Source organism: Ascochyta rabiei, chromosome 11 (genome assembly GCF_004011695.2).
Source record: "Ascochyta rabiei chromosome 11, complete sequence".
NCBI classification, from domain to species: Eukaryota; Fungi; Ascomycota; class Dothideomycetes; order Pleosporales; family Didymellaceae; genus Ascochyta; species Ascochyta rabiei.
Window position 1 is genome coordinate 521,204 of NC_082415.1, and position 12,070 is coordinate 533,273.

Here is a 12,070-nt window from a genome sequence, read left to right on the forward strand (position 1 = left end):
CTAGGAGTAGAAAGAAGGGGTTAAAAGCAGAAAGCTAAGGAAAGGCTTATTGCTATCTAGTAGAGATAGGATGTTTTATTAGTTTTTATATTCTTTTAGATAAGATCTAAATATATAAAATAAAATAAGATTTTAATTGTAGGGGTAGTCTGTGCTCTGTAAATCCGATTTTTTTATAACAGAATAGATTAGATAACTAGGCAGCGTGCAGCAACTAGACGCCTAGAGGCTCTAGGAAGCTTAGGATAGTATATCCTCGCTAGGTTAAGATAGATTCTAATGTTTTTTTAGTGTGCAGGGCCCTATGTCGAAATTTTGCTTTATTGTGTTGTAAATACAACGCGTTAAAAAATAGTGTAGTTTTAATAATTTGGTTGTTGCGTAAATCCGGTTGTTACGCGCACGGACACGGTACTAGTACCGTGTCCGTGCGCGTAACAACCGGATTTACGCAACGACTAAATTAACGTTATCACAACTACACCATACTTTAACACGTTGTAACTTAACAACTATAGCAGCTATTAACAAAGCGCTTACAGCAATTAATGCGCTAAAACTAGGCAAAAACCTTGTGTATTAGCATTTTGCTACTAGGTTTAGCGTTAACTGCGTAACTCTAGCTTAGAGACACAAGCACGTTTAGGACTCCTAGGAGACTAAGGACATTAACTAGCAACATTTAACGCTATAACAGGAGATAGAGCTTATAAAGTATATAGAGTTACTTAGTACTTGTTACTTACTACCTACTAGAGAGATAATCTAGAATTTTGCGTTGCTAGTAGCTTAAAATCCAGTTAGTGAGAGCTAGGTTACCTACTTTATTAACAAGTACTCTATCTATCTTATCTTGCGTTACTCTACTAGGATAGATTAACTATGTTATAACACTAATTCCTACAATAAATATACACTCTACTTTAACCTACTATAGCACAAAATCTCTAAATACTCTATTAAGGGTTACTACACATATAATATAGATAAGAAGGGCTTTATAATTAGTATTATAGGTAGGATAAAACATATATTTAGTAAGTATATATAGATAAAGAGAGAGATTAAAGCATCTATCTAGGATAGTAACTAAGCTTAGTAGACGCTTATAGCGTGTGTGTGTTGTAATAGGATAGTACTACTACTAGGCATTATCTATAAGTTAGCTAACGCTAGCATTAAATTAGACTAGGTAGCTAAAATTAAGCTAGAAAAACACTCTATAATAGTTACATTATATTTCTTAGGGTGGACAAATAGGGATATAGGCCTTGCCTAGCTTAAGTAGGTATTTAATTACTACACTAAGGAGAAAGTATAAAGAAAGTAGAGGCTTTTAATACTAGATAGCTACAGATCTCATATAATAATAGACTTTATTAAGTACTATAATAACTATAAGATCCTTCTAGCTGTCCTTTTCTCTTACTTAACCTAAACGCTCTAGCTGCTTAATATAGTGCTGTTTAAGCCTCTATTAACAGCGTACTTAAAAGTAGTTATAACACACATCTATAAGGCTTAAAACAACGCACCTATTACTAGAGTAGACTTCTTCTACCTATTCTGGCCAGCGTAGATGTGTAGCTTTACTAAAAAGCTAATACTTAAGTCCTTTAAGGTAACAGGTATCTATCTACTTAATCCTAACATTATCCTCTACTACTTTGTTAAAACACTAGAGAGCTTAGATTTAGATAGGTCCTTATTGTCTGTTTATAGCAACAAGGATTAGCTTAAAATAGAGACGTTGTTGTAGCGTATAGTTAAAAACTAGAGTAAGAGTAACGTTAAAAAGATAAGACAATTAATCTACTATATCTTAGTTAAAACCTTACTCCTCTAGTTAAAGATAGATAGCTATAAAAAGACTCTAAAGACACAGAAGAAGTATAAAAAGAAGAGTAAAACCTTAGACTTGCAGTAACAGCAGGAGTACTATAGTAGTGCAGTGTTCTAGTTACCTAGAAAGGTTAACAAAGCACGCTTCTGTAAGCAAGTTAGACAATGTAAGAAGAAGGAGGAGAGGCTTAGAAAAGCTACTAGTAAGGAAGTAGCAGCTGCTAAGAAGCTAGTTAAGGAGAATAAGAAGGAGGAGAGGTGTGTAGCGTAAGAGGCAGCTAAGGTAGTATATAAGAAGGAGAAGGCTAATACAGCAAATTAGAAGGCTAAACAGAAGGCTAAAAAGCAGCGTTAATAATAAGAGCTTAACGTACTCTACGGGTAAGCGGATCAAACAGGTAAGCAGATCACTCTGCCAAGACTACACTAAATTTCTACCCTATTATAGCTTGCATTAGCCCACTTTAGCCTTATATACAGTAGTGCAGTACATAATATTATTTAGAAACATCTTCTATAGCCTTCTTACATGTACGTAAGTTATGTCTAATATTGTAGCACTTTGTACAGCGTCTTTAGGTTACTTCCCCTCCTTTAGCACGCACTCGCTTCTTTGCCTTCTTACTATCACCACACGCCCTAAACTTAGTTAGAGTAGTTAATTAAAGGCCTTCCTTAGCTGTTAGGACTCCCTCCTGCTGTAATTGCTTTCTTTTATGCGATTTACGTCGCATAGCAGCCTTATTTACTGCTTAAAGCCTAGTAATCTCCCTTTAAGCTAACACTAGCTTATACGCTACTATAGCTGCACCTGTAGCAAGCTTTTTAAAGGCCTTAACTATTAAAGTTAGTAAGCTGCTTGCATGCCTTTAAATCCTCTCTTAAACCAGCGTTAATTGCGACCCTAATTGCAGGGTAGTGCTTGGGGTTTAGGACTGCTAGGGCTTATCTTCTACAGTAGGTAGCGGTAGGGTACGTAGGCGGACATCAAGACCTATTATAACCCGTTCTGGGTTAAGGGGGACTATTCCAGCGCCTTAGAAGCCTCCTTAGATATTGCTAGAAGTAAATATCTCCTTATAGGCGTCTATAAAGTATAGTAGGAACTTAGTTTTAGTAATATAAGTAATATAGTTATATATAAGATTCTTAGCTTAGCGCCTATATGCCTTCTTTAGAGGAGCAAAATAACCTACATCTAGTAGTTATAAGAGGTAAGATAAGTGTAGAGGCATACACAGTATAATAATCTTTACTTCCTTACAGTATTATTAGAAGTTAAGAGAGTTGTAGCTCTTATAGCTGTTAATAAGGAGCAGCTAGTATACTCCTTAGGTGCGCGTCTTTGTATAGGCATTAAAGTGCTTTAACTAGTCTAGACCAAGCTTGTTAGTAGTCCATCTGTTCTTAGAGACTCTAATAACCCAGTTATAGGGCAGATTGTCCTCTTTATACCAGGCAGAGAGGTGGTTGCAGCCTTTAAAGATAATAAAGAGTAGAATAGCCTACCCTGTGCCATTAATGCCCTGTATAACTGTTGTCTACTCTTAATTACCCTACTATACTGCCTTTAGCCATCCTTAACACTCTAAGCCTATAACAACTGCTCCTGTTAATATCTAGCCTATTATAAAGCCTGTCTTATTAAAGTTATATATGTTATTGTCCTAGATACTATACTTAGCTTTAACATTTGCTACAAGCCTAAACCAGCTCCTAATAATCTCTAGATCCTTATAGAGGGCTCTCTTGTAGTTGTACTTGTAATTAAACCTTACTTTAAGGTTAGGGCAGCGCTTAACAAACGTGTTAGGCCAGTTTATGCTAACATAGCCTATATTGCACTTAGCACGTAAAGAATTAGCTATATTAGCTATAGCAGCCAGCTAAGGGGCAAATTCTTGTGCATCTAGCTTAAGAATGTACTTAGCAATCACGTCCTCCTTAGTCTGGTCTATAATCTGTTAAACTGGCATATAATTAGCTTGTGTAGGTCGTCCTGTATATTAAGCGTGTAGTGTGCTGTAAGGCGCGTTATATATAGCTGCAGCGCGTTACACAGTAAGTATTATGTCTTATTTAATTGCCTAGAGCGCAAGCTGTATCACAGCTTCTCTTAAGGGCGTAGATTAATGTTGTTGTTGAGGCATTGCGTGGTAAGGTGGAGGTTTGGTGTGGTCTTGGCAGAGTGATCCGCTCACCCGTTTGATCCGCTCACCCGTAGAGTACGTTAATACTGCAAAAGCTATATAATTACCTTAAAAGGGTAAGAGGAAAGCTTTATAAGCAACCTAGCTAAAAAAGCGTTAAAAACGTGGTCCTAGGGATAATATTGGTGGTTGTAGTCCCCTATCGCCGTCCCCAGCTCCCCCACTTAAAACCACATCACGTGGCCGCAACGTCAAGTTACCAGCCAAATTTAAATAGTACATCTTTTTCGCAAGTAATTAATTAGTACTAGACTACAAAATCGCATAATAATAGCTGTTGTGGGTGGCTCTATAGCCTTATCTAATTTTAAGCGTTGAGGTGGTTTTCGGTTGTTGCGCGACTCCGGTCGTTGCGCGCACGGACACGGTACAAAGTTTAAGCGAAGCGCCGCGAGTATTACGCCGTACCCAGCGCAGCGCAGCGTACCTCCCTTTGTCTTTTTCTGAACTACGCGTTCCCTCTACAACGTCACTTTGCGACTACTATCACTAGAGACCCTTATCTTAGGCCCCCTTTTTCTCAGGAACGGCTCGGTATAATAATTACAATCTGACATTATCTACGGCGCCACATTAAGCAAACAGAAGAACAGCGAACCAGTTCTGACGCTCAGCTATAGTAAGCTAATTGAGACATTATTTCATTCAAAGATAAGATGACAGTAAGTAACTTCTCTTAAGAAAGGTATCAAATTACTTACGCATAGTTCCAGCCTATCGCTGCACTTCAGGCAGCCGCAATGCCTGAACTGTATACTTCAATGCCTTCCAGCCCACAGATCAATGTGCTATATCTAGCCCCAGGACAAGAAATCATCAGCCCAGAACAAGTTAAGGCATCGAATCCGGAGATATTGGCTACGGGAGCCGGCACACAACTTGCGAAGATGTCGCCATCAATGTTGGTGAAATACGGTACCCATGCGTCTCTTATCGAAGCTAAGAACATGCTGTATGTGGCTGAGAGAACATCGATACCTGTCCCGAGAATATTTGCAGCATATGCATATGGGCCTCTAGACCGAGACGTCGATGACTTTGGGAGTGTCTACGATACATACATCTTCATGGAGTTCATCGAAGGCGAAGACCTAGAAAAGTCCTGGGGAAGATACACCTCTACTGAGAAGCGAATGATCTCAACAGACCTCAAGATGCATATGACAGAGCTTCGCTCGCTTCCGGCGGCTGATTACATCGGTTCCGTGCATAAGGGACCAGTCACCGATGTTATTTTAGAATGGTCTACAACTTCAAGAGGTCAGTCCTAATACGCACATCAGAGGGTTCATAGCAATGTCTCTAACTTCGTCTCTAGGTCCATTTAAAAGTGAAGCAGACTTCAATGCTACGATCGTTGACACCTTTGTCGCTAAATCAAAAGGCCAGATTGGTCCCTACATCCGTGGCATGGTTGATACACACAAGCATGGAATTGTCTTCACTCATGGGGACCTTAGACCTAATAACATTATTGTCAAGAATGGTCGCGTGACAGCAATAATTGACTGGGAGATGGCAGGGTGGTACCCGGATCATTGGGAGTTCGTTAAAGCATTTCATCTCGAAATGTTCACCAATGACTGGGCATCACATTTACTAGACGTTCTCACACCTTACTATTGTGAGCAGTTGATGCATGCTAAGTTAATGAGTGTATTATGGTAGCTAAAATTGAAGCTGCCACCAACGGCGGACAGGTCGAGCGTGAATGCCACTAGGAATTTCATGCGTTCATAAAGTGGAATGACTATGTGTCCAAAACTAGTCGCTGAAATTAGTGCTCTCAAGTACAGTACAAGCCTCGAAATAGAGCGAGATACGACGTGCTTAGAGAACTTCCACTCGGCGGTCCAGGTAGGCTTAGGCAGCCAAGCCACCGCTCCGCAGAAGAGCACGAACCTCTTCGAGTACCTCAGCCACCCAAGCAGCGCAGTCCCTGACTGGAGGGTTTGGTTCGCTCTCAGTGAGCGCACGGGGATCGTATGGAGGAGGTCGAGTGCTTGCGATATACTCAAAGTTTGGAAGATAAGACTTCGGCAGTTGGAATTGATAAACTTTGTTCTTGAACGATCGGCTGCGACCAAAATTGTAACCGGGGCGACACTCGTAGTCCATTCCCATACCAACGGTGCCTTTGACATGGTAGAACCGACCGCCAGCTTGACCTTCGAGCTGTGCTGGAATCAACGCAATCCCTTCGTGAGCTGGACCGCTGGGCTGCGTGAAGTAGACTATGTACACATTGTACCATACAGTCTCTGTGGATGCCATGATTGAGTATAAGACGAAAACAACGAGGAGGAAATGATGCGATTGTGATTGCAAGCAAAGATAAATGAGCAAGTGTAGATGTAGTCAAAGCGATGTAAAGATGTTCTGGCTGGTATGAATTCAGGTTGACATGGACGTACTTTCGCCATATTTATAGTCAAATGCAGGAACAGGGAGTTCCGATATTGAGAAAGAGGCGCTAATCGAGCCGCCGCGTAGTACAAGGTTGTGTTTTGAGGTTGTTGTATTGGGTGAGGATCTCAAGGTGTTATCGACTGTGCCGTATTAGATGCTGGGTTGTCCTACCTATCGAGGCTGGTACTGTCTTGGCACAGTCGGTGCCCGGATCCAGTCAATGTACGTTGCAGCGCGAGCGTGGTCTGCACAGCGGGAAGCGCTATTATCTAGCAGCATGTGATGCGACTCACGTTTGAGTATTTCATAGAAAGCAAGCATGGTGGCTAGCTGCTACATTGAGTGGTCTTCATGTTGCACACGGACGTTGCAGCATTACAAGACCAACAGTTCACGCGGCGCGGCAAATGGTACTAACGCCAATCAAATTACCTAGCGCTTTAGCACTTTCCAGGGCGCTTAATGTCCCATATAGGTTGTCCTTCCTCTATCTGAGAATGGGAAGGTGCTTCGCTCTCCGTAGACTGTTCTAAAATAAGCATCAAAAAATGTACTAGGGATTTCAAAAACTGCGCAACTATCAAGTCACATGTGCTAGTGTCTCTATTCCAGTCGAGTACGGGTACTAGCCCGGCGCCTAGTTGTAAATGGCGATAAGTTGTCCGATTAGCTCTAGATGAGCTGTCTTCAGGACCTTCAATATCACGTCCTATTGTCTGCGTCCGATAACAACACTTGTTATCACTTCATTCCAGTTTTGTTCAACGCTCTGGTGAAGTCATCAAGTCTGTAACAACTACTACTGCTATTAATTAATACCCGCAATGGGACACCCTTCTTCTAAGCACAGGAGCACAAGCCACAGGATGACTTTTTCCGACAATCAAAACCCAACAATCCGCGGGACTACAGAACGTTAGGGTCTTCCTTGTGCTGCTGGTTATGGTGTCCTGAAATATCCTAAACCTAGATTGCAGCAATCATCTAACAATGCAGAGAAGCTTTCCCATACCTTGTCAAACAACCTAGGGAATTCTCTTAAGTTTGCAGCCAGTCTGGATGCACGATGTGTCATTGCACAATCCCGGAATCTGAGAAAAAGAAGAATCGACAACGACAGTGCAGGCTCGTACACAGAGAGCATTTCTGGCGTGGCCGCCAGCTTAGATGGAAAACGAGTTCGTCACCATCCTACTTTATCGTTCAAGGAAATCCCCCTGCAAGAGCTGTTCGCTGTTTTATCGCAAGACCTGGTACATTCAATTATTCTAAAAGACAGTTGCCTTCATAACCAGGCTACTTGTATAACTGCGAAGAGTTCTGTTGCGGAAGCTCCAGCGAAAAATGTACCGCCTGCAGATGTCTCCTCACCTTGTGAACTTCCTAGAGCGCAAGATTTGGCCATGTATCATGCGAGCCATCCTAATTCAATTGCTGCGGATGAAAGCGATAGGAACCAAAGGCAAGCTGTCTGCTGTTGCTCCAAATACGTTACTCCTGCAATACTAGACACCTTAATGGCTTTGAACGGATCTAACTACGACAATCAATCGATTTCCTTTCCTTTATCTAGAAACATGCGACTAAGGGCTTTGAAAATCGAAGCTTTTCATTTCCCTCTCCATCCGTCTGCTGTCCCAGCCATGAGAAGCAAGGAGACTCCGATCGAGGTGCGACGTCAAATGCCTGCGAGGTGAATCTTTCACAATTTAAACTTCTAGAACTCCTCTTAGACTATCTGTTTCCCTAGACTAATTGTACAAGTGATAGGTCTATTCTTTTCGACTTTCTTAAACATGTCTAGGCTAGCCGTGAGGTTAAGCTTAGGCTATCTATGTATTACCTCTTCCTATACTGCCGTAAAGCTCTCTCTATATAGATTAGTAAGCAGCAGACAATAACTAAGCTTTAGTCAACAACATTTAAGGATTAGCCGGGTGTAAGAACATTAGAGGTAGATCGATTGCTGCTTCTAAACGACTTCAGAATCTTACGAACAAAGTAGAAGATTCTTAACATATATAATGGCAGTCAACACATCTCTTAGAAGGATGTACTATGTTAGACTTTCACGGTTATAATAAAGACTAAGAACACTAAGTAACTGTTTAAAGAAGGCATGAATAGGCTAAGCACTAATGCTTTTAATGCGATTAACTCTAAGAGTTCGATAGATTTATCCATTGTCTAATAAGGCGATTAGATATTGTACTTAGTCGACACTTATTATATTTAGTTAGATGAAACTAATCGGTATATTACCCTGCTACGTTACAACAAAACAAATATTCCGTCCTTTTACCTAAAGAGATATAAATTCTAATTGTAATAGCGCAAAAATTAGCGTATACGACCTTATGTTGCTCTAGTTTAACTCTAATTAGCGCAGGCTAGGTAGGGTCTTATCTTAAGCAGCTTGTACCGAATAACATGTCTAACAGTTACCCTATTAATAGTAACCCTTTAATAACTAACTCTATCCCTAACATAGGTAGATAAGATAGGGGCAGCAATCTAACTAGAGCTAGTTATCGCCTATTATAGGTATAAAAACTAACTTACTATAGTAGTCCTAAAGAGAAGCTATAAAAGGGACCTATACACTAATTTTAGTAGCTACTACAGTACTACTTATATTCTACCTTAACTCTTAAAATAAGTTTTCTATTATAAATCTTTATTCTAGTAGTAGATACTAGTAGTTAAGAGTATAGTATTCTATATAAATAAACAAAAGCGTATACTTACTAAGCGTAGCTTAGAGTACTTAATATAGATATCTAAATAGTATTACTAGAAGCCCTAGAGTCCTACTAATCTAAGCTCGTCGACAGTCCTATTTAGTAGTGCAACTTTATCTTTACTACTTCTAGAAGAGTGCAGCAATATTAAAATAAATAGTAGAGAACTAAATAGGCCTAAAAATAGCGCATAGAAAGAGAGAAATAATAACAATACCCTATACTTGTTTTCTAGGCTACCTAAGAGAGAAATAGAGAGAGATAATAGTAAGAATAGGTCTTAGGGTTGTACGTACAATTAGGGTTAGTAAGCTTCTTTTAAAGTTGTACTTTATCTCTTTTAGCAACTAGATTCTTTTCTATTAACAACTGTTAGCAATTCTCTTCTAAAATCTTCCTTACTAAAATATTTATAACTCTAAGATATTTTTTAATTATATTAGCTAAACAGTTAAGGCAGGGTGTAAATTCCTAGTATTCTTCCCTTAAGAATACATGTCTCTTAAAGGCTAGATCTATATTAATTAATAGGCTTATAATTTATACGCTATGTTTAAGCGTATAATATAGATAATTTAAACAGCGCTTAGCTTTACAGGTAAGCCTTATTACTATATAGTAGAAATAGAAGTAGGCTGTAAAAATAATAACGTATATAACACCTGTATATATTTAATTATAGTAAGTTATTTAGACATTAACAAAGACTGGGCGCTAAAGTTTAAATAAAGCTTCTTATCTTTAAATACAGAATAATAGGCATACAGTCGCGCTTAGATAAGGTAGATAAGCTTATTAATAGTCTAATTAATAAGCTTAAAAGTGTATAAGAGTTGGTAACTTTATACAATACTAAGAAGGAAGCTAGAAAAAGAAATATAATACTCTTAAGGAAGAGAAGGCAGTTAGAGTAAGATAGTACATAAAAATTGCGCATAAAACTTATAATATAACGTTTAAATTACTAATATCTAAAATTAACAAGCGTTATAGCATAAGTAATAACATATTACTACTTTCTAAATATTCTAGTGCAATCCTTTTTGCACACGCTAGTAGTTTGTCTAAGGGCAACTTAAAAGAAGTAGTCTAGTTATTAAGTAGTTAGTAGAGTAATCTAAGGACTAAAGCGTAAATAGTATAGTATGTCTAGAAACATAGTTTAATTTATATTAACACTATTAAGTTTATAGCATTAATTACACCCTATAAAGTATTACTAAGCCTTTCTAACCTTTCTTAAACACCTACTTAGTTCCTTTTGCTTTTGTTATTATCGCAAAAGCCTAACACAACAAGTCCTCTTAAGAAAAAACATACTTATAATTATGTGTTTTAGAGACTTGCTATTTTAACTATAAGATTTAAAAGTTGGTTAGAGATAGTATATAATCTACTATGTCTACTATATATATACTTATATTATTCTTAATTATCTATTAAAACTAGCTCTTCTTCTACTACTTATAACTCTATATAGAAATAACTTTCTTATGAAAAGAGTATAAGTTGTCTATAGCTAGCCTAAAATCACAGTTATACCTAGCCTAAACGCGTTTAAGACTATAAAAAAAAGTAGACGCGTTAGGTAGACAGCCTAACTTAGGGAATAGGTACTCTAAGAGGAGCTAAAGTAGCTTACATTATAACAAATTAGCTCTAGTAAGAGTTCTATCTAAGTAATCTTAGTATTTAATTGAATAAGAGGCTTAATACACTTTAGAGTTTATAGCTAGTACTAATAGTTGTGTTTCTATAGACTTCTACTTATAGTAGTACCTACTTACAGTAGTAGTAAGCTTAAAAGCAGAAGGTTAAACTTTATTTTCTCTAATAGTGTCTGTAGATACTATATAGACATTATCTAAAGCTACTATAATAGAGACACTAAGTAACCCCTACTAGGTATTGCCTAGCTCTCTAGGCTTACTTATATGCTAAGCAAAATATAGAGAAAAGAAGCCTACTAGCAGGTTAAAAATACTAGAAGGGTGTTAACGTAGGCAGGACAGAGACTATAAACATTACTTCCGCTATTACTAGCTAAACTAATAGAAGTAGTCTAAGAATAGTAAATAGGGAATAGTGTCTCTAGCAACTTATATAGAAAGGAAATACTTAGAGACCTACTAACTAGGCCCTTAGCAGCTATATAGCTAACCTAGATTTAGTAGTCTTTATTACCTAATATAGATAGATATATATTATCTAAAAAACTTATATTAATATATAAGGTCTTTCTTATAAGGAACCTTCGAAAATTAACACAGCTGTACTCTAGTAAGGTTACTTTCTATCCTAGCTTAAGTTAGTTATTATAATACTCTCTAGATATAAGACTATACTCTTAATATAAGCTTATTTCTTAGAATCTTATTGTTGTAAAACAATGCTTTTAAATGTTAGCAGTTTACAAAAGATTAGAGCTTAGGGGTTTAGCTGCGTTGTTAGTAACTATAGATACTATTAGAATATACAGTAGTATAGAAAATAGAGTAGTAAGCTTTACTATAGATCTAGTATTACTAGTTTAAACCTATTGTATAGACATGTGCTAAAGAGCTAGCCTTATTATTCTTAATAACTACTTAGTCTGTTAAGTTCTTCTACTAAATACGTGTACGTTCTTTCTAGTATATCTATTAGTAAAGGCTTACTTTCTATCTTTAGCAGATTAGCTATTATAAAATAACCTTCTTAGGTTTATAACGTATATGTCTTTATTATAGAGGTTCTTAAGAGATAGGTCCTAATAATACTTATTTTCTATAGTACTAGACGGTAGAAACAGCCGCCTATAGTCTACGTCCTTACCCTAGATTATAGGACTAGAAGTAGCTAGTAACTCTTTAGGTAATTTTTTAAGCG

At 37.8% G+C, this 12,070-nt stretch overlaps 2 protein-coding genes across 2 annotated transcripts, besides 10 other annotated features; one reads left to right on the forward strand and one right to left on the reverse strand.

Annotated features, from left to right (window-relative positions):
- Positions 1–329: part of a mobile genetic element that runs on past the window's edge.
- Positions 328–414: a mobile genetic element.
- Positions 415–418: 4 nt separating this feature from the next.
- Positions 419–2,213: a mobile genetic element.
- Positions 2,209–4,075: a mobile genetic element.
- Positions 3,591–3,622: a tandem repeat.
- Positions 4,073–4,422: a mobile genetic element.
- Positions 4,076–4,113: a dispersed repeat.
- Positions 4,423–4,708: 286 nt separating the features above from the next.
- Positions 4,709–5,720, forward strand: EKO05_0006792 (uncharacterized protein; the record flags this gene model as incomplete). The annotated part of the gene is made up of 3 exons (XM_038940705.2): positions 4,709–4,714; positions 4,766–5,312; positions 5,371–5,720. 3 exons carry the CDS (start codon positions 4,709–4,711, stop codon positions 5,718–5,720), a joined length of 903 nt encoding a protein of 300 aa, XP_038797325.2.
- A 195-nt stretch (positions 5,721–5,915) lies between these two features.
- EKO05_0006793 (uncharacterized protein) lies at positions 5,916–6,326 on the reverse strand (the record flags this gene model as incomplete). Its single annotated transcript, XM_038946220.1, has 1 exon — positions 5,916–6,326. The coding sequence occupies one exon, from the start codon at positions 6,324–6,326 to the stop codon at positions 5,916–5,918; it is 411 nt and encodes a 136-aa protein (XP_038797326.1).
- A 3,835-nt stretch (positions 6,327–10,161) lies between these two features.
- Positions 10,162–10,225: a tandem repeat.
- Positions 10,226–10,583: 358 nt separating this feature from the next.
- Positions 10,584–10,628: a tandem repeat.
- Positions 10,629–11,389: 761 nt separating this feature from the next.
- Positions 11,390–11,434: a tandem repeat.
- Positions 11,435–12,070: the final 636 nt, after the last annotated feature.